The sequence below is a fragment of the Spermophilus citellus genome (genome assembly GCF_964194105.1).
Source record: "Spermophilus citellus genome assembly, chromosome: 7".
Lineage (NCBI taxonomy): Eukaryota > Metazoa > Chordata > Mammalia > Rodentia > Sciuridae > Spermophilus > Spermophilus citellus.
The window spans coordinates 108587825-108614090 of NC_138188.1; the positions used below are offsets into that span (position 1 = coordinate 108587825).

Sequence of the window (26266 nt, forward strand, 5' to 3'; positions counted from 1 at the left end):
TATTTCTTTCAGTCCTTCTCATCCCCTCTGCCGAGCAGAATCTCTGTTTTATTTTTTGTCTGTGGATTACTTCATTAGGAAGTTTTTGCTTCTGATCATTGGACTCTTATTTTGTATTTTGCTTCCTGAAACATCATGGAGTCAGCTTTGGGTTCTTGAATTCGTCATTGAATTCCATAGCTTCACAAGTGGGTAGGTGTTAAAATTTGACAGCCTCTTCAGCTGATGAACATAGACCAGGCATTAGATGAAGTCACACTGCTGCCAAGAAGTCAGAGTGGCAGGAAGGAAGACCTCAAGCCTCAGTGTGATCTCTATGTATTAAGAAAGTAAGTCTGGCTTAAAGCCATTTGTTAGTTCGTTTCATAGATTCTCAGTTCACTTTTGGAAGGTTGTAATCATATGTTAGTATATTTATGTCACATTTTTGGTGCCAATTCATCCACTTTTTATTATTTTCTGCTTTGAAGTAGTAACTAAGATGGGCCAATAGAGTTCTGGGGTAGGAAGGGTATAAAATACACACACACACACACACACACACACACACACACACACACACAGTATCTTCTCTTTATTCCTGACTGGTATTGTAGGAAAGAAAACCAATTCTCATATACACCAAATATGGTTTTAGTTTCAGAAAGGGTCAGTTAGCTTCACTTCAACATGGACTACACCCTTGACATAAATTAAGGACAAAATAGAATGTATTTGCCTACAGTAATTCTAGTCAAATCCAATTTCCCTCCTGAAATATAATACAAAGCATATGCAGAAAATATTTGTTAAAAATGAGTGTAAATTAAATACTTAAAGTTAGATCTTAGTTGAATGTTGCTAGCGAGGAGCTTGATATTCAAATTGTAAGATTTGCATTCTTCAACCTTTCTATATATAAAAATTCTACTTCTCACCCAAAGTACTGGACAGCAACTTGAACAACTTAGTATGCAGTGGAACAAATGTTGGGAAGTAGTGCAAGTGCCTGATAAAATGAGAGAAATAAAAATAGTGATTAGATTGTGCATCTTCTGATGGAGGCTGTGACATCCCAAGTTTTGAAGGGGTCTTATTCCCCATCAGGGAGGAGACCCAAAGAGACCCAAAGCTTGGGGTAAATGTTGCATCTAGAAATGGAAATCCTGCCAGACTTATGGAAAAACTGCTTCCACTCAGATTGTCAGAAGTTATTTTTGAGGGTGATGAGATTATTTCAAATACCAGCTATGCTTCACTGTGGGGATGAAGAGCAAACTCCTAGAGAAGCTTCAGAGTGTGAAACCGAGGGTGGTTTCTGCAATAAGAGCCACGTCAGTGCTAACATAAACCAGGACAGCATTCATGTTTGAAAGACCTACAGCTGTGGTTCTGTTTCTAAGGGAAGGCATTTGATGGGCATACTCCAAATTCCTTCGGATTACTGAAAAACAGAGCACTCCTGATATCCTGACATCTGGAGACTCTAAGTGGGATACTCAATCATATCACCAATGGCTGAGATGAGCCAGTTAATTTAAAAATTAAGATAGCACATGAGTTGCTGCACCAATCTCCTTTCACTCAATAATAATATATATGGCTTCTGCATCATAACCTGGGGTGAGATCATAGACACGCCCACATAAAGCAAAACTTGTCCCATATTTGTTAAGCAGATGTTCAAAACCAAGAGTGTAGCTACATTCCTGACATACCTTCTTGAACTTCATGGATACCAGACAAAGTAACCCAGAGTAAAACATGATGTCCCATAAATATTTTTTCTATAGGTTCTGCCTCCCTCAATGAAGATATTTTATATGAACTAGTTATGATAGAGGAGACAGTATATCTAATGCTAATATTATTTTCTAGTGATTTTTTTATTTTTGATGCTTTTTTGCATTTCCAAATTTTCTACAATTAGAATGATAAGAAAGAAATAAAAAATGTTAGAATCAAGAATAACTAGTGGTCTCCAAACTTTTTTTTTGAGTGTGTGCCTGTCAGTAAAATATTTTTGAACTTGCAACCTCCTACCTATGCATATTTATTAGTTTATAAATTATGTAACTATTCTATCACTGGCTAATAATCTCAAAACTCAATATGCCCTTTGGGTGAAGTTTAGCTTTTTAATTAGGAGTTGTGATTGCAGATTTTCAAATAGTCTTCTGATAATTTCCAATTATGTCTTTACCTGGCTTCATGACAGATCTAATTAGATTGTCATTATTTCCTTACTCCATAATGTGACTGACAGAGAGTTCAAAGTTCTCTTTTGCTTTCTTGATTAGTAGTATCTTCAAACTGCAGTTTCTTTGCAGGAAATTTGTCAAGTCATGTGTCTTTTTGTAAAGGTTAGTTTAGTTTAAACTGGATAATAAATAAATCCATTTAATGGGAAATATGAAGAGAGCAAAAATTTGGAATATGCTGACATCAGTGAACATATGAACCACAGTCAGCCCCTCTGGATCAAGGCCTCTGCCCTCCCTAAGTCACCCTCACCTCCTATGCACAGCACAAACCATCTGCCCTGTGGTTCCAATCTACTACTGAAAGTCTAAGGAGACTTCATATATTTTTCATTGGTCTGATAAAACATGTATGTAAATAATATATATGCACAGAAATAGGTGTATGTGTATATAGAAAGAATTCTTCTCCCTGTTATCAATGGATAATCTTGTACCCCTGAGAGGGACAAACCCGTGTTGGAAAGTCCTCAGAATGATACCAAGAAAGATACTCTAAATAAGGAACTTTAAGAAAATATGGGTCATGTATATGGTCTTTTAAAAAAAAAAAAATTCTCACTCTATTATTACAAAGTTTGCTCAGTGCTCCTAAAAGTTTATCTGTGTAATTAATCTGAGTAAGAATTATAACAACCAACTCTAAATTATGAGGTTCACATTAGAATGAGTTGGGGCCAGGCAGAACCTGGGGAGAAATGGCACTCAAAGAGGAGACTTCTGCTTAAAGAAGAGAAAGCTGATTATAACTGGTGGGCTCTACTCTTTAGTTGATTGTGTGCAAGGGCCCTTAGCATTTTATATTAGAATGGGCTCATTCAGTCAGTCTTTTGTCTGTATAAAAATTCAACACACTAAACATTTAGTGAGCACCTGCTCTAACAGTAACTAAGCTGCACATTAAGTTTATGTTGCACCATTAGTGGACTAGTTGTTGAGAAGCATAGAAACAAAACCATCAGTCAGTGTGATGATTCTACTAGAGGAAGGCTCCCAATTTGATAGGAACACTGAACAGGAGATGCTTGGCCTGGTAAGGTTGCCCATGAAGGTTTCTCAATCACACCTGGAGAACAGGCAGAAGTTGTCACCTTCCTCTACCAGAATATCTCCGGAGCTCAGAAGCAGGGACTGGGAAGAGGAGGGAAGAAACAGAATTTCATTATGTGCTGAGCCAAATCTTCACCATTTTTACGCTTTGGACCTTGCTCTTTCTCTGGGGAAAAACAAACAACAAAAAAACAGAATAAATCTGTTCTCTATTTTATTAGGAAATCTCAGAAATATTTTTAAATGTTTATCATAGGTCTCTTTACCTTTAACTGAAAAATCATAAGATGTATGAGTTACTTCTGTAGTCCGCTCCAGCTCTTAGAGTTCAGTGACTATCGGCCCTCTCTGTGGTACATGTTGCCAGTTCATTCACTTCTTTCTGGATAGTGGCCAGTCTCTAGATTCTCTCATTGCCCCCTGCCGAGGGAATTCTCATTAGCCATGTGCAGCTGTGTACCCTTGTATGTGCCACTCAGGAATGTGCCTCTCCCGATGCACCCAGGTGAGAGGTGCCTTTTTAGTGCCTTCATGTCCTATCTTGTGTGACCTTATGCTGGTTGTTTTGTCAAGGTAAGTGCTTCCAATACACTGGCTGCTTTTTTTTTATTTTAATAATAGTTTTTTATTTCCCCCCCCCTCAAATTTTACCTTTTTTTCCCCTCTACAGTTCTTTAGCCTATGAAAATAGATTAAAATTTAGTTTATTTTCAATAAATAATAATCAAGGCTAAGGCTGTTTGAAATGTTGGCTAAGTCAGCAGGACCCTGTGATGCTTCACTGGAGATTCTCTCCGAGTGACATAACCATTATCCTGCATAGCCACTGTCAGCTGTGGGTCCCATCAGCTCATCCAGTGTCCTCACCTTTTCTTCCATAGACACAATATGAGACTCTACAGAGCTTTTCCCAAGCCCACCAACATAATAACATATCAAGAAAGAAACATCTTTTTGAGATCTTTACCAGTTCTTTTTAGTGATCACTGTAGCATTTTCTAAACGTATCTCAGATCTTTGGGAAGGAGATGCAGCCTAAATACAATGAGGTAAATCACATCCCTCACAAAGTATTTATTTAATAGTTTCTTCTAAATATTTTGTGAAACTGATTTCAGAATTTTTGGGAGGTCTCCTTCACTCTCCTTTTTTTTTTTTTTTTTTAACAAAACTCAAGGTTGTTCACACAACCTGAGTATTCTGACATCATCAATTTTCAGTAAATTATCAGAGATCCCTGATGGTGACTTTGGGGCAGAGTCTGGAACAGTGGACCTGAAGTATTGTTGAGGTCTGTTGAGGTATGCTTTTCCTTCCTGGGAAGGATGCAGTGGACGGGAGCAGGTGTAAGCTACAGCTTAGGGGAGAAAAGAACGTTCTGACACTCAAGTAAGGTGAGGTACTAGAATAAGTGATCACTCTGTGATGGAGGAACTCTTCAACAGATTGGAGATCTTTTGAAAGCCAAATAGTCTCAAAATTGATAAAATTTATAAAAAGCAAATAGATAAATAAAATCTTTCTCAGGATCCCCTTCAATTCATATATATGTACATATATAAACATAAATATACATATATAACTATATATATACACACACACATATATAACTTTATTTTATTTATTTTATGTGGTGCTGAGGATTGAACCCAGTGCCTCACATGTGATAGGCAAGCGCTCTACCACTGAGCCCCAACTCCAGCACCCCCTTCAACCCTTGTAGTTATAGGTTGACACATTGTCTTTATTTTATTTTTATGCAGTGCTGAGGATTGAACCCAGTGCCTCACACATGCTGGCAAGCGTTCTACCTCTGAGCCACAATCCCAGCCCTATCCCTTCAACCCTTTTAATCAACAAATTATGACTCTGTCAAAGACCTCAAATGGTGAGGAAGAAAAGAACATGCACGTGGCCATTAAAATTGTCCAGTTGTCCAAGTGATCCAACTGGTACAGGAACATTGGAACCCATCAATTACAACATTTTATAATGTGTTCTTATATTATTTTGCCAAGATGGAAAGGATTTCTTTTCTGCCAAGTCCCTTTTCTTTTACAGAAAATTATTGCAATATCTCCAAAGGTATTAAGCTATTTCGATGAAACTTTTAATTCTTCAGACAGATTAGATATGTTTCTGGACCAGAGAGAAATGCTATGATACCTTTAAAATAATCTGTTTTTAAAACTCTAGTACCTCATCATTTGATAAATGGCTTAACACAAAAGAATCTAACATTACACTGGTCATGTAGAGTAAACGACTATGGCAGTTTAGTTAATTTCAGTTTCACACTGGTGATTTGTATCAACACACAGACCCATTATGGGTAAAGAAGCTCTTTCCAATCAGTGAGACAGTCTCTTCAGCTACAACATGTCTTGCCCTATCAGCCAGAACTTATAAGCCAGTAGAGAATATTTAGCTTACATTTTCCTTATCTTAATGAAAATAATGGCATAAAACAGAAAAATACTCATTTTGTAATCAGCAACCCAGGCATTTCAGTAGAATCCCCTCACAATGAAATGCCACAGATCTTTCCTCTTCAATGTTATTGGAAAGAGAATTGGACCTTAATAAATGCAAAACATGTAGTGTTGCTCTTAAAACTGTTTCACTAACATTACTCATTTTATAACTACAGGCAAGCTACTTAAACTCTTTGTTTCCTTGTCTGAAAAATTAGGATGACAATATTTTCTAGTCCATAGGGTTGTTGTAAGGATTTAATGAATTAACACATGTAATGTTTCTGGCAAAGCCCCTGGCATTTAAGCAGCACTCAGTACTGTGTCAGTGTTGTTACTATTGTTATTCACAATACATTTTCATTTCATATACATTTACATACACATGAGTTTGATAATAGCAAATGTATTTTATATATAAGTAAATATATACATATGTGTGTATTTATGAGCATATGTACCTGCTTCTGGATTTTAAGCAACTAAACATCTTATGTGTCCCATTGTTCATCTCCTAATTCATTGCTGAGTCGTATCAGGAGAGTCCTGGGTATAGAGCAGGTGGTTTCTCTTGCCATCCAGAGAATCTGCTCATGCAGGGAGTAGTACATACTTCTCTACTTCAGCTTTAATCCCTCTGTTCACAACCCAATTCCAATTGCAGATGTGTCTCGAATTCATGACAAAGGCCCTTGGGGAACCAGAGAATTTGAGATAGGTAAGATTGCTTACCTTATACTAAGCAGTTTGGTAGAATCGATTTAAAAATTTACCAAACCCTTAAACAAAAATACCCCATTGATGGAAGACAGTGTGTTTCCTTGCAAGTATAAATTATGCCTGCCTGGAATTTATATAAGGGCTCAGGCATATAGTTGATTTATTGATCTGTTCAAAGAGCATATGTTTAAAAGGTGCATATGAAGTGAAGAAAATTGAGTTATCATGGGTCTTTTTAAAGAAAAGAAAACATGAAGAGTAAAACTGTTACTTCTCTGATGTGAGCATAAAAAAGAAGGCTGTCCCCTGGAAATCAATTCTTACGGAAGCCTTATTAATGTCACACCATGGTTAGGAGCATTGGACTAGTAGCTGATGCTCAGCTCTGCCACCAGCAGCTCTGAGACCATGAGGAAAGCTACCTGGCTGCTGTGTACTTCCATCTCCTTCTAGAGCTGCTCTGGGGATTAAAATAAAGTCAGTTAAATGGGTTAACCCACTATTCATCCCATAATAAATGCACAATTTAGAGAAAAATGACTTCTTCAATCATTTTGTCATCTTCATCATGATCATCATCAGCATCTAAAAATTATCAAAAAAAAAAAAAACTACATGATGAGATTTCCAACTTTGCAGGTGATAGTAAAGAACTAAGTCGATGAGAGCAGACCACAGGAAGTGGAAGAAAGGGGGAAGGTGAGTTCTGGTTCAGGCAGGTACAGATTAAAACACTTGAGGAAGAGAGGCTAAAGTTTTCTGTACACATAAATATGGGGGAGGACTCAGATAATAGGAGGAGCCAGTGGAGAGGACTCCCTGAGAACAGAGCCCAAGGTGACTGCTAAACCAACTCCCATGGATCAATTTTTGGCAGCAGAATACTAAATTTGGTGTGTCCAATCTTTTTAAAGTGAGACTTGTCATTTCCCACTGCCTGTTACCCTAATTTTTTTTTTTAGCTCCTCATCTGATTTCCCTTATTACTGTGTCTCTAGAGTAGACAACTGTTAGATTAAAAATATTGTTCAAACTATGTCTTCAAGAGGTCATCAGATCCTAACTTTCCAATTAATTCAGGAGAGTGAATAAGACAGAGGCCACTAGAGCCAAGGGAGGAACTGAGAAGGCCAGAGCTGAGATGGAGCTAATAGAGCAGAAGGAGAAAGCAAAATAGGTTAACTGAAAACTGAGTGCCCTCTGGGAACCTTGTATTTCATCTTTCATTCATTTGATACAGGTCCTTACTTCTTGCCTGAGCACATGCTCTCCAAATGGAGTTAGATCTCCAAATTCATTCCATTGGGTAGGTTTTGCTTTTAACAATCTTATCTCTGTATGAGCAAACTAACCCATGTCCCACGTTACGAGATAAACCAAAGGAAAAACATCTGAGTCTAAGGATGTGGTGAAACCTTCAGGCCAGAGGGTCTGTTTTGAAGGGTGGTCAAGACTTCAAGAGACTGGGAGGAAAGACAGGGTTATTGAACAGGAATGGAGGCTGGTGGATGCTGATCTAATGCTCAGGATCAGCAGTAAACTGGTTTGAATGGATCTTAACAGAGAGCATGAGATAAGGTTGGAAAGTTAGGGTTGCTCATTAGCAGTAAGGTAAGCTGCAGTTTTGAAACCGATTTTTTCCTTTAAAAAAAGATGCATTGTCACACTTATATAATCCCAATTATTCATAAGGCTGAGACAATAGGATCTTAAGTTTGAGGTCAGCCTCAGCAACTTAGAAAAATAAAAAAGGCTAGGGTATGTATAGCTCACTGGTAGAGCATTTGCCTAGCATGTAGCATGTGTGAGGCCCTGGGTTCAATCCCCAGTACCACAAAAAAAAAAAAAAGCCCCTTGTATCCCAGAAAGAAATTGAAGAAGACACCCCAATAAAAGAACACTCCTTAAGAAAAAAAATGTTCAAGAAAGAAAATAGTTTAAACTCCAGAAAACATTGAAAGCATACAAGTTAAACTCACTGAAGGCTCTGGCTATTGGCACTTGGAGAAATAGGGAAGTAGAGTCAGACACAGAGAGGGTGAAGAGTATATAGACCCCGGGGAAGCGACCTTAGGAGTCAGCCCTTTCTGTTGAAATTCAGCCCCTTGGAATTCTCACTCTTCAGGCTGCATAACAGAGTTGGCCCTTCAATTTAATGTAGTCAGCCGATGAGAGTGGAGGAGGTTAAGGAGAAGGGAGGAAAGAATATAGAAACACCAGATATAGAATGCTGGGCAGATTTCACATTCAGTTTAGATCATATTCCTAAGATACCAGACCTCTGAGCCTCACTTTCCTGACTTAAATACTTTCACCTTTCTCTGTTTCCCTCACCAGGACCTTTGACACTTTCCTCTTCATGAATTCCTGACCTTAGGACCCCTCTGGGATCTTCCTGCATCAAAAGGACCCTTTATTGAGTCAGTTTCATAGAAATTTGAAAGAAGAGGCAGGCTCTTCCTTTCATGGTTGTTGTCTTAGTTTTATTCTGATTTCCTACGGTTAATGGGCAAGGAATGGATTCCGAACCGTGATTTGGACAATTTTTTTATTTATTTTGGTTGTTTATTTCTGGATATTATTCTTTATGATTGAGGGAGAGAATCCTGCACAATGGAACACAGGAACCAGATCCGGACCTGGAGTTGGACATGTAGAGTTTTTAAAATAATGTTGTAGCCTTGACACATTTGTCAGATTTCTCTAGACCTCAGTTTATATTACTTAAAAATACTCACTACTTAGTTTCTGAGGACCTCTTCAATTATGAAATATTTTTATAGCAACAGTTGTTGTGGATGGTGGACAAAACCTCTTTGCAGTCAGGAGAAGAACTAAGCTACTTCATAAGCTTTGCCCCTTGCTAGCAAGGGAAACCTGTGACAATCACTATGTCTGTCTGAGCAAGGGTCAGCTGCTTCTTCTGTAAGATAGACTTGGAAATCTCCATGCTGCCTTGTCTCATTGTTTCATTGTGGCAATCAAATGAGATGAATATGCAAAAGCTTTATAAACCATATATTAGAACATAAGTGTTTTCCTGCTATTCCTTTGCTGTTGCGATAAACATTGAAACACACAGAGAACACTGGAAGGCATGTGCACACAGATGCATGGCAGTGTTGCTTAGATCAAAGAGATCATGATCAAAGAGATGGGAAGCAAAGACTATCTGAGGATTGCGTTAGATAGTAAGGCTTGGGATTGGTGAGCTTTAGCTTAGTAGCCTCTCAAGGATCTGGCAAGCCTGTACTGATCTTGGTGGTTCCTCACAGGTTACAGCAGAGCTGGATGCCTGGAATGAGGACTTGCTCCGGCAGATGAATGACTTCAACACGGAAGATCTGACCCTAGCAGAGCAGCGGCTACAGCGCCACACAGAAAGAAAGCTAGCCATGAACAATATGACCTTTGAAGTCATTCAGCAGGGCCAAGATCTGCACCAATATATCATGGAAGTCCAGGCTTCAGGTAGGCAGCCCCCCATTCTTCTGGCAGGAGAGATGATGGAAACAAGGATACCATTTGCCTCCAAGGACCACTCCCACACTCTCATTCATTTATTTCTACCAAGAATAGAAATTTTACCCCCATTTTAAAGAAAATGAAAGCAAAGCCATGAGAGCTAAAATAGCTTGTCCAAGATTGCTCAGTTAGGCTCTGGGAAAGATGGGAATAGAGCCCAGGTCTCCTGGTACTGCAAAAAGAATAGGCCAACTAATGGTGAGAATTAGTTTGGGTGTTTTTTTGTTTGTTTGTTTTTAATGGTGGTTTAGAAAAGTAAACCAAAAGCAGCCAGACATCCATGGAATTGTTCTTAAGTATATAGCTCCCCATCCCATCCTCAGCATACACTCTCCTCCTTTCCTCCACTCCCAGGCAGTCTTCTGTTCTCTCATGTTTCACAAGCCCTCAATTTTTTATCACTGGTCTGTAAGTGAGTATAAGCAGTACTGATAAAAATTTATTGCAAGATCATATAATTTTATTGCTTTTCAGAAAACATGGCTAAGTTACACAGATTTTACTCCTTTTCTTGCTCAAGATTTATTCAAAATGTATCCACCAAGTGCATGATCCCTTAATGTACTCCTGCCACTCTCCAGGATGGCCTTTTAGAACTGGGGAAAGTCATAGTGATTCCCCAAGAATAGCTGGTCCAGAAGAAAAGATGCTACTTATTCTGTTAGAGTGCTGGAACCCAGGTCTTCTTCACTTTAGTTAACTTTTCATTGCTATACCCAGATACCTGACAAGAACAACTAAGAAAAGGAAAGATTTATTTTGATTCATGGTTTCAGAGGAGTCTGTCCATGGCCAGTTCCATTGCCATGGGCAGGACATCATGGCCGAAGTGCATGACAGGAAAACTGCTCAGCTCATGGCAGCCAGGAAGCTGGGGGTGCTGGGAGCCAGGGAGAAGATAAACCGTTTCACAGAATGCCCCAAGTAACCTACTCCTTCCAACTAGATCCCACCTCTCAGTAGTCCATTTAGCTCCCAGCAAATTAATCCATCAAATGGATTAATCCAGCTGATGATGTCAGAGCCCTTTGACCCAATCATTGCCTGAAAACCCCACCTCATGAGACTTTGGGGGAAATTCCAGATCCAAAACATAACACTCCAGGTAGGTCATATGTATATTAAAATTTGAGAAGCAGTGTTCCGGCACATGAACTATGGCTTTTCACAGCCTTTTTAGGGAAGTGTGGTAGGGGGTGGATGGTGACCCCTTCTGTGTGATTGAGAATCGTACCTGGATTCAGGGTTTAGCCCACAGCAGGCCTTAATAATGGGGACCATGAGAGATGAAGACACAGTACTTAGGAGAGAGGCTGGCCAGAGCAACTGTGCAAGGATGCTCACTTTCACCACTCCGAAATGGACACTCCTGCCAGGTGCAGTCATGACCTTGGGCAAGCCAACTTCTGTCCCAGCATCCAAGTATCCATGGAAACAGAAAGCATGGATCTGGAAGTCTCTGGGGACTGCTTGTGACTGGGGGTTGGCTGTGCTTGGCGTCCACCTTAGCCATGAGGACTGAGTGGGTGAAAATACCCCCAGGCAGATGGGCTGCCCACCCCCACAGTATCCTGTTCTAGAAACAAGTTTTGTTAAAAAGATATTTGGTCAGCCTCTTCAGCCCTCTCCACTGAGACTGGCTGTTCTTCTACACCTACCTCAGCTAGCTGTTCAGTCTGGCAGAACCCATGAGGCTTCAAATGGAATGAACCCAGGCATTTCAGGGAAGCTTATTCCCTGTCCGTGACCTGGTCTTGCAGAAAAGTCATGTATCTCATCTCAGGGCTTGCAGCAAGGGAAGAAAGAGTCGTGCCAGAGCTGGGGGTGGAGATGGGTGAGGGGTGCACCCAGGGTGGGCCTTGCTTCTCTCTCATGGCTGAGGAATGCAAGACTTCAGAGACATAGGATTGTGGTTTGTCTAGTGCATTTATTTGGACTAAAGGTAAAATAACTGTCATTCTAAAAACATTACATCTAGCAAAATTAAGATTTACTGGTTTTTAGCCCCCTGCCCTAAATTAATGGTATATGATTTGAATGTTTTTAGTAGCAAAAGCCTTGGCATAAGTCAACATTAGTCTGAGGAATAATTTCTTCATTTGTCATGTTCTTTCCTCACTATAGCATTATCTATTTGCATCTCAAGTTGGGAGGCGGTAAGTTTGACTAGGAAGAAAACATGTTGTCTGAATTCAAGGTCCCATTCCATCACTAACAAGCAGTCTGATTTTGGAAGACCCTTCTCTTTCTCTTTAGACCTTAGTTTCTTCTTGTGTCTAGTGTTGCATGGGCCTTGATTCCTAAAGTCTCTTCCAGTTCTCACTTCCCATGATTCAATCCAACTACTTTCACTGGTTACTCTATAGATCTTCTCTCCAGTGAAATCTGGCTATATAACCATTACACTTGACCTCAGAAACAACAAATGCTGCTGGGCATGACTCCAGAGACTATGAAGCAGGAAGATCTCAAGTTCAAGGCTAGCCTCAGAAACTTAGTGAAACCCTGTCTCAAAATTTAAAACAATAAATAAAATGGATTGGGGGTAAAACTCAGTGGTAAAGTACCCTATGGTTCAAACTCCACTACCAAAAAAAAAAAAAAAAAGGAAGAAAAGAAAGAAAGATCAAGAGCTGTGTATCTTACGGATATATTTTTGTTGTTTAATCAAATCATAAAAGTTCTCTTTTTATGCACCACTTTTAAGTGAAAAATCTTTGGAGTCTGTTGCAATAATGCCTAGAATTTACTGTGCCTAAGTACTCAGGCACAGTATTTGAAAATAGTGTAAACATATCCCAAAAAATAATTACATTTGGGAGGATTTTGAGAGCACAGACACAAGAGGAAATCCTGGGTTGATATCCACTCCTCTTGCTACCTGGGTGTCCTTGACCATGTTACCCAATCCCCATAATGCCTCCCCTTCTTCTAAGGAAATAGTGGTCAAAGGAATATCTACCATACAGGGAGATTGCAGGAAGCACAGTGGGATCATCCACTAGCATGGAAAGGGTTCAGAAAAGCTTGACAACTCTCCTGTTTTATTCTTATATTCTAGCACACACTTCATTCTCTTGGGAAGTTTGTGTTCAAGCAGATTCTCCAAAAGCCTCTAACAGAAGGGTTGTCTTACACACAGCAAATTCTCAATAATGACGTTTGCTGAATTAATCAAGAATGAACACAATGTGGGCAGAACAGATGTAGGTTAAAATAATGGACCACAAATAATTTTATTTGTGTTGTAAAAGGAAAGAAAAGGAAGGGCATATGCTTTTTCAAAATGGAAGCTACTCTGGGGTTAACAGGAATGTGGACCTGCTGGAGCTAAGAGGAAGAGCGGAGAGCCTTGATGTAAAACAAGCCTTGATGCACATTTAGAGTCACCTGGGAACTTCTTAAAAATACCCATGACTGGGCCTCATTCCTCAGGGAGTCTTACTTAATTGGCCTGGAGTGGGCCCAGGTTTTTATTTTTTAAAAAACTTCCCAGGCGATTCTGGCCCAGGCCAGAATTGAGAAAACTGATCTAAAAACCTGATTAAAGGACGTTTTAAGTTCTGACCTGAGTGTTTCATAGAGGGAGTGATACAGTAAGAGAAGTGGAAGGAGAGGAGAAAAGAAAAAACAAAAGATATTCTCTGCCTGAGGCCGATACAAACATTTAAGAATATGAACAGTTGAAACATGCTATAGGTATGAGCAGCACAGCCAGGAATCCCCGAATCTGACCCTCCACCACAGCTACTCTCTCCTTGAGGAAACTGAAGTGGTCCCTCAACCTTGCAGCCAAGGAAAATAGAGCCATGTTTATTGTTATTTGCTGTGGCCTTGTACCCTAAATAAACATCAGTGCAGAGGGTTCCATAGCTGAGTGTAACCTAGGAGCATCTCTGGTCTCTGCATGGTGGCCACTGTGCCATCTTCACAATTGTAGCCGCATGTTGGAATCAGCCTGGGGGTCTTAACAATCACTGACAACTGAGTCTCACAGAGATTTTGCTGCTATGGGTCTGGGATGTGGCCAGGACTTGGTGATTTTTATAAGTTCTTCAAATGAATCTAATGTGAGCAGGGATTGAGAGCCCTAGTAATAGCTCTCAAACCATACTTTATAATGATGTGCATTAAGCAAATGCATAAATACCTGTCAGCAGATTTTATGCTTACATTTTACATAAGACATTCAACAGTGCCATAAGGAATCAACAAAAAGTATTTACATTAAAGGGAAAAGCGGAAAATGTATATTTTGAGCCAACTAAATAACTATATATAATCTCTCTCTCAGTCCTCACGACATTCCTAGTAAGTTGTTGTGGTTCCCATTAGATGGATAAGAAAACTGAGGCTCAGAAAAGGTAAGGAGCCCAGAATCTCACCATTAATTGGTTGCAAAATGTAGATTCAAACCTAAGAATTACCTTTCCTAAAGCTCTTAGGTACTGTCCCCCACAATATATGACCTCAGCTCTTCCTAAAGAGGCCTGTTTGTTCACTGACCAAGGATGTATTGGGTGACATGAGTTCAGCACCATGCTGGAGCCAGAAGAAATAGAGATGAATATAGCCAACACAGGCCTGGTCAGGGAGCCCTGTTCCTGTACAATATAAATAAGTTGGAAGTATTTTGATGAAGGGATGGGCACAGAACACTATGGGAGCACATCAGAAAGACATCGCAATACAATTCTTTTTTAAAAGACTGACAACCATTTTATTATAATTCATGACTTGATATAAAGAACACACATCTCTTCCTGAATTTCTGAGAGCCCCTTAAGGAAGATGGGTAGGTCTATGATTAGACTGAGAGCAGTGAAGTCAACATAAGCAAACTCTACTTGCTGTCAATTGGTGGATATTTACCAGTTGGTGTTTTAACTGGAACTCACACCAATATATTGGAGAGCAGTGGAAGAGAAGGATTTCTTTCTGTTCTAGGAGTGGGTTGAACAAGCCCTCGTGTTCCTCCTATTCACTCCACTCACAATGGTGTGTTCACAATGATGAATTCAGAGATGTAGTGGGCATCCCTTCATCTTTTGTATTTCTTGCATTCATCTCATGTAAAATAATACGGAGTGAAACAAATGAAATTGCGGGACCTGATTCTTGGGGTAGGCTTACCTGTTCTGGATGACGTCCTAAGCAGGTGCTGGCCTCCTTGGTGAGTTGTTAGGCTTCAAGTATCTATTCACATCAGTGTGGCAGGGGTCAGCTGTGAACTTCACACAGAAAGACACCTTGACTTAGCCCAGCATGCTAAACACTAGAGACACTGCAAAATGAAGATAAGCTAGAATAAATCCTCACTGTAACTGGACATGAAGAAAAGATGGATCTAAAATTACATTTCCAGAAAGTAAACATAGGGGCCAAGGGTCATTTTCCATGCTGAGCACTGCAGAGGTAGAAATCTCTCTGTTTCTTATATTTTTATTGAGAAGGAGATGATCTACCTCATCCTCCTGGTAATTGAAAATAGCAACCAGAGGGGGTTGGCTGCCAAAAGAACAAGCCTGTTCTTTTCTCTGTCTCCCACGGATATTTCGGGAGCCGGGACTTGGAATTATGAAACTGACAAAAAAAATAAATATGAAAAGATACTGAAATTATTACCATGTAACACCAGAAAATATTTTTTCCTACTCTCCCATATTGTCCTTATATAAAACACTATTTTTGCCTCTAGAAATGAATTTCCCTAAGTGTGCACAGACTTTTCTGGTACTCCCCCGACTGCAGGCTGCAGGTGTGTTGGTGGCAGCAGTGGTGAAGTTCTTATGGTGTGAGTCAGAGTGACAGGGATGTCTCCCAAAGGGGATTTTTTTTTAGGTCATTTGTTAAGATTGGTGGGTTCCTTTGAATTTGATCACCACGGATAATTTGAGGATATACCTGCTGGGTTTTTGAGTCTGAATCCCATTGTGGGTCAAGTCCCTATTTTTCTGCATCTCAGATAAAGTGTCAGCATTAGAACCACAACTGCTTTGGGCCATCATTTATAGGATAAGGAACCAGGGAAAGGATTTGGACAGAAGAGGTTACAGAGCCAAGTAGAGTCAGAGGTCAGAATAGGAAAATGATTGAGTTAGAATTTTCCCAAAGCTGAGGATCTGAACAAGTCTGAATCAAAAATAGGTAGACAATTAAAGAAAACAACGTAAATCACAACTTGCACCAAGTCAGAGACAGGAACCCAGAGGGAATGAATGGAAGAGGGCAGAAAGTTGGAAGTTTAAGGTGAGTGCCAGGAACTAGGGAAAGCTATGGAACTAGGAGCAGTAATCTGTATTTATTATGGGTACATGGATATACATTGATTGCATGTGTATAACATATGCACACAATATGTACATGTCATGTGCTTTACATGTATTATCTCATTTTATCATCCCAACAAATTTAAGAGGTAACTTATAAGGTAGGTAGGTAGATAAGTAGATCGATTTGCAAAGTTGTAGTTTACATGTGAAGAAAATGAAGCTTCTGAGAGGTTAGATGTCTTGCCCAAGATCCATATTTTAACCCTCAGGACTGGTTCAGAAGATGGTACATTTTCCATGTTGTCTCTGAGAATTAAAAAAAGGACTGTAGTTCAAATCACTAGCAACAAAAGTACTGGGATAACTAAGGCAGTCCCTTTACTTTGAGAGTTTGTATCCTAAAGCAGAAATCCATTTGAGAAAGGCTACTTCCGAACCGGTGGAGATAATGTATAAATAGAGGTGTTGGCAGGGTAAGGAGAACACGTGTGTATACATCTGCACTTGGGTGTTGGGAGAGGTATAGGGAAAGGGCAGACAGGAAGGTAGAGAAGGAATGGAACCACAGATTTTGGCTAGCAGATATCAATTCATGGACCCTATTACAGGCTGGTGGTTTAACAACACTGGACGCTTGTCAGTGACTGGGCTTACTAATTGTTTTGAATTAGTAGAATAATGAACAAACTTTCCTTGTGTGAAATGGATAAGCATTTAATATCCCTGTGATGTTGCTATGTATTTATAGTATGTGTTTGAGAGCCAGCGTGTATTTCTTTATATATATATATATATATATATATAAATATTTCTTTATATATATATATATATATATATATATATATATATATATTAGTTTTTTAGATGGACACAATATCTTTATTTTATTTTTATGTGGTGCTGAGGATCAAACCCATTGCCTCACACGTGCCAGGCAAGCGCGCTACCATTTCAGCCACATCCCAGCCCTGCGAACGTCTATTTCTAAGCCTTGCTTTTTTTTTTTTTAGAGGCAAAGAAGTTGGCTAATAAAATCATCACTCCCCAGCTACTCTCATCATAGTGTACTTCCAATCTAATGAGAAATTATATCTGACCTTAAAAGAGAATGTGCCCTTGGCAGAATTTCCTGAAACAGGGTCCATTTAGTTTAGTTTTATGTTTTCTGATTTGACCCAGAGGCTTGCTTGTGAATATTCTGGGTGTTGGGAAATCTCCTGTCAGGGGCTAGTGGGTGCTGTTGACTAGGGATGGATTTCCAGAGCGCCAATTCTCTAATTCCATTTGGTAGTAAAGAGCTGATCACTTACTGAAAAGTAACTCCAGGCAAAGGATCAGTTAACCCAAAAGAGCTGGCGTGGGCTGAGCATCCTAAATAAGGGCCACTTACAGGGATCTGTCTAGCTGAACAGAGGGATATGTAGAGGTTGGGAGGGTGCTGATAATGGCCACTTCCAAATCCAGTTTTCTTACGAATATTAAGGAAATGTTGTCTTCACAGTACTATGTGGTTTTTAAATATTTACATTTTTTTAAAATCAGGAATTGAGTTAATCTGTGAAAAAGACATTGATCTGGCAGCCCAGGTGCAAGAGCTGCTAGAGTTTCTCCATGAGAAGCAGCATGAATTGGAGCTCAACGCGGAACAGACCCACAAACGGCTAGAGCAGTGTCTCCAACTGCGGCACCTCCAGGCCGAGGTCAAACAGGTGAGCCTGGCCTGGTGCCCGCTCCTGTTGTGGGTGAGGCATGCAGAGCCACAGCCACAGGTGTAAACTCTGAGTATCCAAGCCTTAAAAAATAGATAAGGACTCATTAATTTCTGAAAGTTTGGCTGCTGTACCTAATAGACTCCATGGTAAAATGCCCCAAGCTATAGCACATTATAATCTAAGGAGAGCATTCCAGAGATTTCCCATGTTGTCCTCTGTCACTGAATCTATTCTGTTCCTGCCTATGCTTAATCCTGTCACAGAGTCTATAGGACTTAGAGTTATGTTGATAAATTTGAGGCACCTATATCCTTGTGACAGTACCTGACACATAGCTGATAGTTGTTAAGTAGTAGTCATTTCCATCATTATTTCCAATGTGTATGTGACTCTTAAAGGAACATTTTCTGGACATTTAAAAGTTGATTTTAAAAAAGATCAAAGAATTCTTCTCTGCATGAGGCCTTATACTAGGCATTTACTGGAGGACACATTCAGACCTCCAGGAATGTGTACCTAATGATAAGTGATACATTTGTGAATATTACTGTTAGTTATGCTTTCAGCTCATAGTTTTCAGAGGTTCAGTCCATGGCCAACTGACTCTTCTGTGGGCCCAAAGTGAGACAGACCATCAAACCAGTTCCAAATGCTTCTGAACCACATGGTCAAGTTAGTCACAGCAACAACCCCACTTCTCAATACCAATTTCAGGGTTAGTTAGCTTTTCATTGCCATGACAAAAATACTTGAGAACAACAACTTAGAGGAGGAAGAATTCACTCTGAACGCATGGTTTCAGAGCATTTAGTTTATGGCTGGCTGACTCCATTGCTCTGAGCCCCAGGTAAGACAGAACATCATGGTGGAAGGTCTTGGCAGAGGGAAGCTGCTCACCTTATGGTGGCCAGAAAACAGAGCAATTGCAAAAAAGGCCTCAGGAAAAATGAACCCCTTGTGGGGCATGCCCCAAGTAGCCCACCTCCTTTAGTCACGACCCCGCCCACCTACTGTTACCACCCAGTTAATCCATTCAAACTAGGATGGACTGATTAGGTTACCACTCTATAATCTAGTTATTTTACCTCTGAATATTCATGTATTAACCTAGGAGCTTTGGGGGAACACTTTATTTACTATAATTATTACTATTTATTTCATGAGCAGACTGTAATAAATAACAATGTAATAATCATGGCATAAGCATTAGCAAGGGATATCTTGAATACAGGTGACTGAGAAATAGTAATTCTTGTGAACATAATGAATTGGCATCTTTTAAAACAAAGATTGAAGTAAAAATACAATAATAGTTCCAATACTATGTACATTTTCCATCTCCATCAATCCTCACAACACTCTTTGAAGCAGATACTAGTCCTGTTTTAAGGATGAGGCTACTGAGGCTTAGAGAGGTCACCAGACTATGATCACAATGAGGAAAGAACACACCACTGCCCTCCACAGGTGCGGGAGGGCCTCCTGCAGGGCAGGACCTCATCACCTCAGTGGTTGCTGCTTTCTGCTTCCTATTCCTCTAAGCAACCCTGTCCCCCCTGCTTCCTCTAGGCCCAAGTTATCCTAATCAGAGAAATATTTTCCACCTTTAAACATTCTTATGTACAGTGTCTACAAGAGATTTTAGGTTTAAATGTATTAATGGAGTACAAGAGACAAAAGTGTCATATTTTATTTAACTATTTCTCACTCACCTGTATTCAAGATATCCCTTGCTAATGCTTATGCCATGATTATTACATTGTTATTTATTATACTGGGAAGAATCATCTTCATTCCTCTTTTCTTTCAATCAGTGCTCAGCCAGAGCCCAGCCACATGCCATGCTAAAGGTCTATATTCAGCACAGATGAAATCAAATCACTGAGCCCCATGCAAGACTGGATCACAGAGCTGCCATCCAGGTGTTTTCTGCCTAATTACAGTGGGATACACATAAGCCTCTAAATAGAAATGTTATTCATAAGGATATGTTAGAATTCCTAGCAGGCTCGGAGCAGTAATGAGTACACAAATTTTGAAACTTTTAGCATAAGTGATAGTACTTTCTTTTCATATGAGAGGTACTTTTCCCTTTATGATCTCATTTTAAAAAGAACAGTCCCATGAGGAAAATTGTGTTATGTTTTCTTTATAAATGAGGAAACTGAGGCACACAAAATTAGTGCTCTCCAGGGCTTACAGTAGTTTGCTGAAACCTGAGCCCAAGCTGCCTAAATGCAAGTCTCGCCTCTAGGGGGCCTCATACTCACACAGGAGCATTAGAGAGAAGTCCTCCAGCAGAACCCAGTCTAAGGTTTTCCTGGCCTGGCTGATACCATGTCTGAAAAGACAGGCAGACATGGTCTTGGCTGCATGGAAAGTGTGGCACCTAAAGCCAGCAGGGCTCCAACAGGTCATCAAACTCCCCTGCTCTCATGCCTGGGAATTTCTATCAGTAGCAGAAGACAGGATTGAGTAATCATCTGATAGGGGGAAAAAAAGTAGATAACAGGGTAGTCATTCCTATTTGACTTTAAAATGGAAGACAGTTTTGCTTTTATTCCTGGATTTTTAATTTTATTTATTTTTTTGCTCCAGCATTAATAGTAGAATCAATTCCATAATTATGTTTTTCTTAAGCTGATATTAAAATTGAAATGAATTTTCATTCTTTAAGTATACATCCTATATAAAGTGGGTTCTGGGATGATAGGTAGTTTGTCAAATGGGAAACTAGATTGTTTATATCTGAGTAATCCTGGGTTGACTAATATCTGCATTTATTCCCATTCATAATTTCATGCATTGGAGGACAAAAAGTTATTCTGTAGGGGTGGGAAGATGTTCTCTTCCCACCATGGCAAGAATGACACACATGGGGATTATAGTTCAAAACTATACAAGCTTGCTCAAGTCCAGCTCTGAAGAAACCTACAAAGGCCTTTGCAAAAGACAGTAGCCCTTTGATCACCAAGGAACTGCTACTTGGTTAAGCCACCATGCCTCATTAGACAGACCTGTTTTCCTTGTCAATGTAGGCTCTTTCTTTAGGCATTTGTCTGATCCAGTTTCAGAGAAGGCATTTGTGTTTGATGGAAATTGGTGGAGCAGGAAATATTGATTTGGAAACTGTTGACACTTGGAAAAAGTGAGTTAATTTAGATGTCAGTATTGATCAGTGAGGCCAAATTTAAACACTGGCTTGAGAGTTTCTCTTTTGAATATACTCTTATAGAGGAAAAAAGAAAAGAAAAGAAAAAAAGATACCTTAATTGAAATGCCATTAATTTAGTCAGAAAGGGAGATAAAATAATGTATTATGATACATCTCTATTGTTGGAGCTTTTAGATTAAAGGTTTAGATTTGACTGTGTAGCCATCATAATCAGAAATGTAGTTACACCAAAATTATATTAAATGAAGCTTTTACAAGTGAGAAAGGTGCAGAGACTGACTTAAGATTATCCAAAACAAATGAAATTGAGGAATGCAGCTGACTTTCTTTCTAAGAGCTACCTCTGGGGAAATGTTGAAGGAAAACCACTCCCCCAGTTACAGAATTTGGCCTAGGTCCCCAGGCCACCCATGTGCCCCTCAGATTACCCTCCAAACCCCACAGAATTCTCAGACTGCTTCCAGGAAAATTACCACTCCAGTAAAGATGACCTCACATCCATTAGATAATTCAAGACGATTGAAAAAAAAATGACCTAATGGGTATAAAACTAAATGAATTTCCAGATGTTGTTCTTGCAAAGCAGTGAATTTAGCAGAAAATAAGCTAAAATCAACTTATAAGATATCAGACTGCTTCCTCAGGTTAAATATTTGCCAAAATTTCCATATGATCAAGTATATATTCAAAACAAAGGGAAATAATATTAGCCTGACCTGTGGAGAATACTGTGTTCAGTTCTGGTGACTCTATGTAAAAGGTAGAAAGGTATTCAAGTAGATCCAAAAGATGGGCAACCAAAGGGACACGTACCATCCTTTTGTTTCAAAATGCAGATAAGTAAGAAGACACATAGCAAATGGATAGTCATAAATCCAGGAAGAATGAATGTGTACAATCTCAGAGATAGGAGTTTTTAGAAGTAAGGAATTCTAGAATTATGACAGGCTCCCTACTACCAAAAATTTCTAAGTATTTTTCCTATTTCAGAAGTAATTGTGCCTTGTGATGGGTCATCTATAATAGCAATCCTAAGAGTTGGTCGCCTTAAGTGCAACTTCATAACTTTATTGTAGGTATGACCTCAAGAACACAGTCATCGACATGCAGCTTCCTCAGCATGCATTATTACAAGGCCTTGTCTTCCCATCTTAAATTACATCATCAGGTGTGGACATCCACATCCAGTTACTCTAGTCCACTCTCCTTCTGATTTTATGGTTTGAAAATATTTGTATATTAGTGATTTAATTTCATCTTTACCTTTTGCTTAAGGCAAGAAAAGTGTTCACATTTTACAGATGAGAAAACTGTGCCTTATATTAAAACTTAGATATTTCTAATTTCACACTGTTCAAGATTAGTAGAAGCAATATTTTCTCATTTTGTTTCATATCTCTTTTACTTAGCACATATTTGGATGCCCACAGGATAATAACTAACAAATTTTATGAATCAGGAGGATAAAAGATCCCAATAATAGAAAATTACACCTACAAGAGTTGTCCATAATCAGAGTATAAAGGGTAATGATGACAACAACCTAAGAAACATCAGAATATGTCAATAAGCTCATTCAAACTATTGAATAAAGCTTACTATATCTAAAATTTTTCTCTTTTCATTGGGAAAAGTATAAATGAAGAATCACAGCACTACCAGACATCACTAACACCAACACCATCATCATTATCAAACTTTACATTTCCAGTACGTTACATCAACCCTGTAATACAAAAAGGGAAGGCACAACTATCCTTATTTTTCAGATAAGAAAACTGAGGTTCAGAGAGGTTAAGTGATTTTTCCAGGTAAGTAACAAAGTCAGGTATTCTGACTTCAAATTTATGCTTTTTCTAAACTATGCCAGTTCTACTTCTGGGGCTGACTCATTCATGGGGATCAATCTCACCATGGAATAAGCCATGGGTATAAACTACCATGTATTCTTATTTTCTTAAAATCAAATGTTTAGGGGCTGGGGTTGTGGCTCAGTGGTAGAGCACTTGCCTTGCATGTGTATGGCACTTGGTTTGATCCTGAGCACCACATAAAATAAATAAATGAAGGTATTATTGTGTTCATCTACAATTAAAATTTTTTTAAATCAAATGTTTAGAACTTCAAAATTATTTTATAAAGAGTATTTTATAAACAGTATTTGGGAAATAAAATGAACAATAGGATATGATATGATTTAATAAAAGAACTAGGGAAGAAACACATGATATTTCTAGGTGGAAAAGCTGGTAAATGGGTATTCCCACCACCATAGCTATCACTGATGTTTCCAGTTGGCTGAAACTAGAGAGGAGAAGAATTTTCCAGCAATACTCAGGAGGCCCAGAAGGAGCACTGATTTGTGTTGCACATAGAGAAAATGTTTTTCAGACACTCTTAAATAATCTCTAAACTAAGCAGAATACAGTGAAACATGGTACATAGAGACACAGTTCAAAATACATATTATGAACTCCATCTTCCAAAGAGAAGAGCATTTGGACATACAATCTATGAATGCAAACTTTCAGGCAGCTTTTCAAAATCATTAGCACCTCTAGCTAGCCAGCCACAGTCCACCAGTGACAACAGGAATTTCACACATACACTCTGAGCAGTTATTTCCTGCAACCAATTGCTTTACAGATTGGCATCTCATCCACAACCTGCCATACTGGCCATGAATTAACATCTCAATCCAAATAGCCCAGCTGCAGCAGGATTTGTGCCCCAATGTTATCCATGCACAATAAGGCATCTGTCATTGTCTGCTCAGGGATGAAATTTGAGAAAGCCCTTTGGGAGTTATGGAGCAGCAGACCAGCCTTGGTATTTTCCAGTTGTTTAACATGAGGAAGTTGAGGGAAGAAAAAAATTTGAAAGCAAATCTGAAACAGATCATGGTGTCTCTTCCTTTGGCATGAGGTAACAGATGGATGGTATTTACTGACTTTGAAATTTCCAGAGAAGTTTCATTTCCTCACCAAGCAAAAACCTCAGAGTCCCTAGAAAAGAAGATATTTAGCTATGTTCTGGTGACAGCACAACAGGTGTGTTTGCAGAGCCTAACTCTCCCAGGTGGACTATTTTACACAGACTCTGTTAAACTAGATAGTTTTGCTCATTTCACAAACTAGGACTATCTGCTAGATGTATCTTCACCCAGAAATTGTATTCAGCCCAGCCATAGCCTCTAAATAATTTAAGTCCATTATAATTTATTCTCCCTTTTTCTGATGATCAGTATATGACTTATTCATGCTATTTTACTTGTTTTCTCCTTCCTGCTTCCTTTGGGCTGTTTACCTAGCAAACCCCAACTCCATTTATTCCTGGCTATTTTGTAAGGTATAGGGAGGTTGGACTCACCGCTCAGGTGTGACTTGGGTCTTCTCCATTACTTTTAAAACATTACTACACCACACCCATGATAGGTAAGGTACTGTACTAGGCACCATGTGATATTAAAATATGACTAATAGATTGCCCCAGACTTCAGGGAGTTTACCTTCTAAGGGGGAAATGAAATTTAGGTTAAAATAACTGAAGAAGTCAGCTGTGGTGATTAACATATAGGTGGTACATACAAAGTAGTATGGTTGTGCTGAAAAAAAAAAAAAAGAGAGATTGCTCCTAATAGGAATGATGAGGCGTGGAAGATTTCAGGAAGTAGTTGCTGTTTGAACTGGGTCTTAAAAAAAGAATAGGATACCAACAGTTGGAATTTACTTATTTATACCATTCAATATTCCTGAAGGAACTTTAGACACACATACAACCAGATTAATGCTTAAATGAGTGAGGAAATTAGGTTAGTTAGTGGGTGGTAAAGGGAGGAAATAATATACAGACCTGGAAATGAAATTGGCACATAAAATAAACTCCTTATGTCACAAGGTGGTAGTGAGATTGGGGAGCTGACCATCTAAGACCCTTCCTGAACTCTGTCCTTTGAATGAAGTGCCTTTAGATAAGGCAACACTCTGGGGAAGCTGCAGAAAGCCATTCACCTCTGTCCTTATCCTGATTCCCTAGGTCCTGGGATGGATCCGCAATGGAGAGTCCATGCTCAACGCCAGCCTGGTCAATGCCAGCTCTTTGTCTGAAGCAGAACAGCTACAGCGGGAGCATGAGCAGTTCCAACTGGCCATCGAGGTAACAACCAAATCTGACTGCACTGCTTTCTGTCCCCCTCTCTGCTCTGTGCCTGGGGCAGCATGATTCCCTGAGGTCGGGTGTTCCTTCAGGTGTGGGAGTCTTTACTCTTTCAGGTTCAGGAAGCCTCCCTCCTACCCAGGTACTGATGGGAAAGTGAGTGCAGGGCTTCATGCCCCCAAGGAGGCCAGCATCAGAAGTCAAGTATGCACACTACAAATGAGAATCTTACTCATCAGGGCCTTCAGCCTTTCAGGGCCCTGGTACTTTGAGATATTTACACAGTATAGATTATGTGCCAGTTGAGAAATGTAAAGCTAAAAGTTAGAATTCACTTCCAATTGAAAATCCCTCAGACCTAATAAACAAGTGCATGAGTTTCTACTAAATTGGGATCATATTTTTTTATCGTATTTTTAACCATTTAGTTTATAGTTCAGAGTCTATCTTCTAACAAGGGCAACCAGCATTGGAGCAGATCACACCCGTCTGCCTTGCTAAAGTGGTTGTTCAATAATGCTGGTAGAAGTCATATTTAGGGAGTAAACTGCAACTAGAAGATGTTACCAACTGGGACCATTTTAAAATGAAAGCCTATTTTAAAATAAACTCCACTTATAATAATCTAATATAAATGTTGCCATGCTTTAAATAATACCTTTAATTGTCCTTTCTATTAGGACATCCTCCTTCCCAAAGAGACTTAAGCTGATTGCTTCACAGTGGTTTGAGGAAAGAATAGGAAATGGGACATGAGAATTGTATTAAAAATAAAATAAGTTCAGTACCAATGGGAATAGAGACAAAGAGTGAAAACTTCAAAGACACTCATTATTCTGTGGTTCATCATAGAAATTAGCCCACTTCTGAGTAAGAGCTACAAAGCTGTTATTTTCTAAAAAATTATTGTTAGTGGGTATTTTGCACAACAGTAATGGAAAAA

General features: G+C 39.2%; 1 protein-coding gene across 6 annotated transcripts in view; it reads left to right on the plus strand.

The window, feature by feature from the left end:
• The window catches only part of KALRN (kalirin RhoGEF kinase), a 662170-nt gene that overhangs the window by 364842 nt on the left and 271062 nt on the right, over window positions 1–26266 (plus strand). For all 6 annotated transcript variants that reach the window (XM_081301760.1, XM_081301761.1, XM_081301757.1 and 3 more), the window contains exons 14-16: window positions 9760–9955; window positions 17824–17990; window positions 25204–25323. In XM_081301760.1, the coding sequence (XP_081157886.1) occupies window positions 9760–9955; window positions 17824–17990; window positions 25204–25323 (483 nt within the window). The remainder of the gene's footprint in view (window positions 1–9759; window positions 9956–17823; window positions 17991–25203; window positions 25324–26266) is intronic.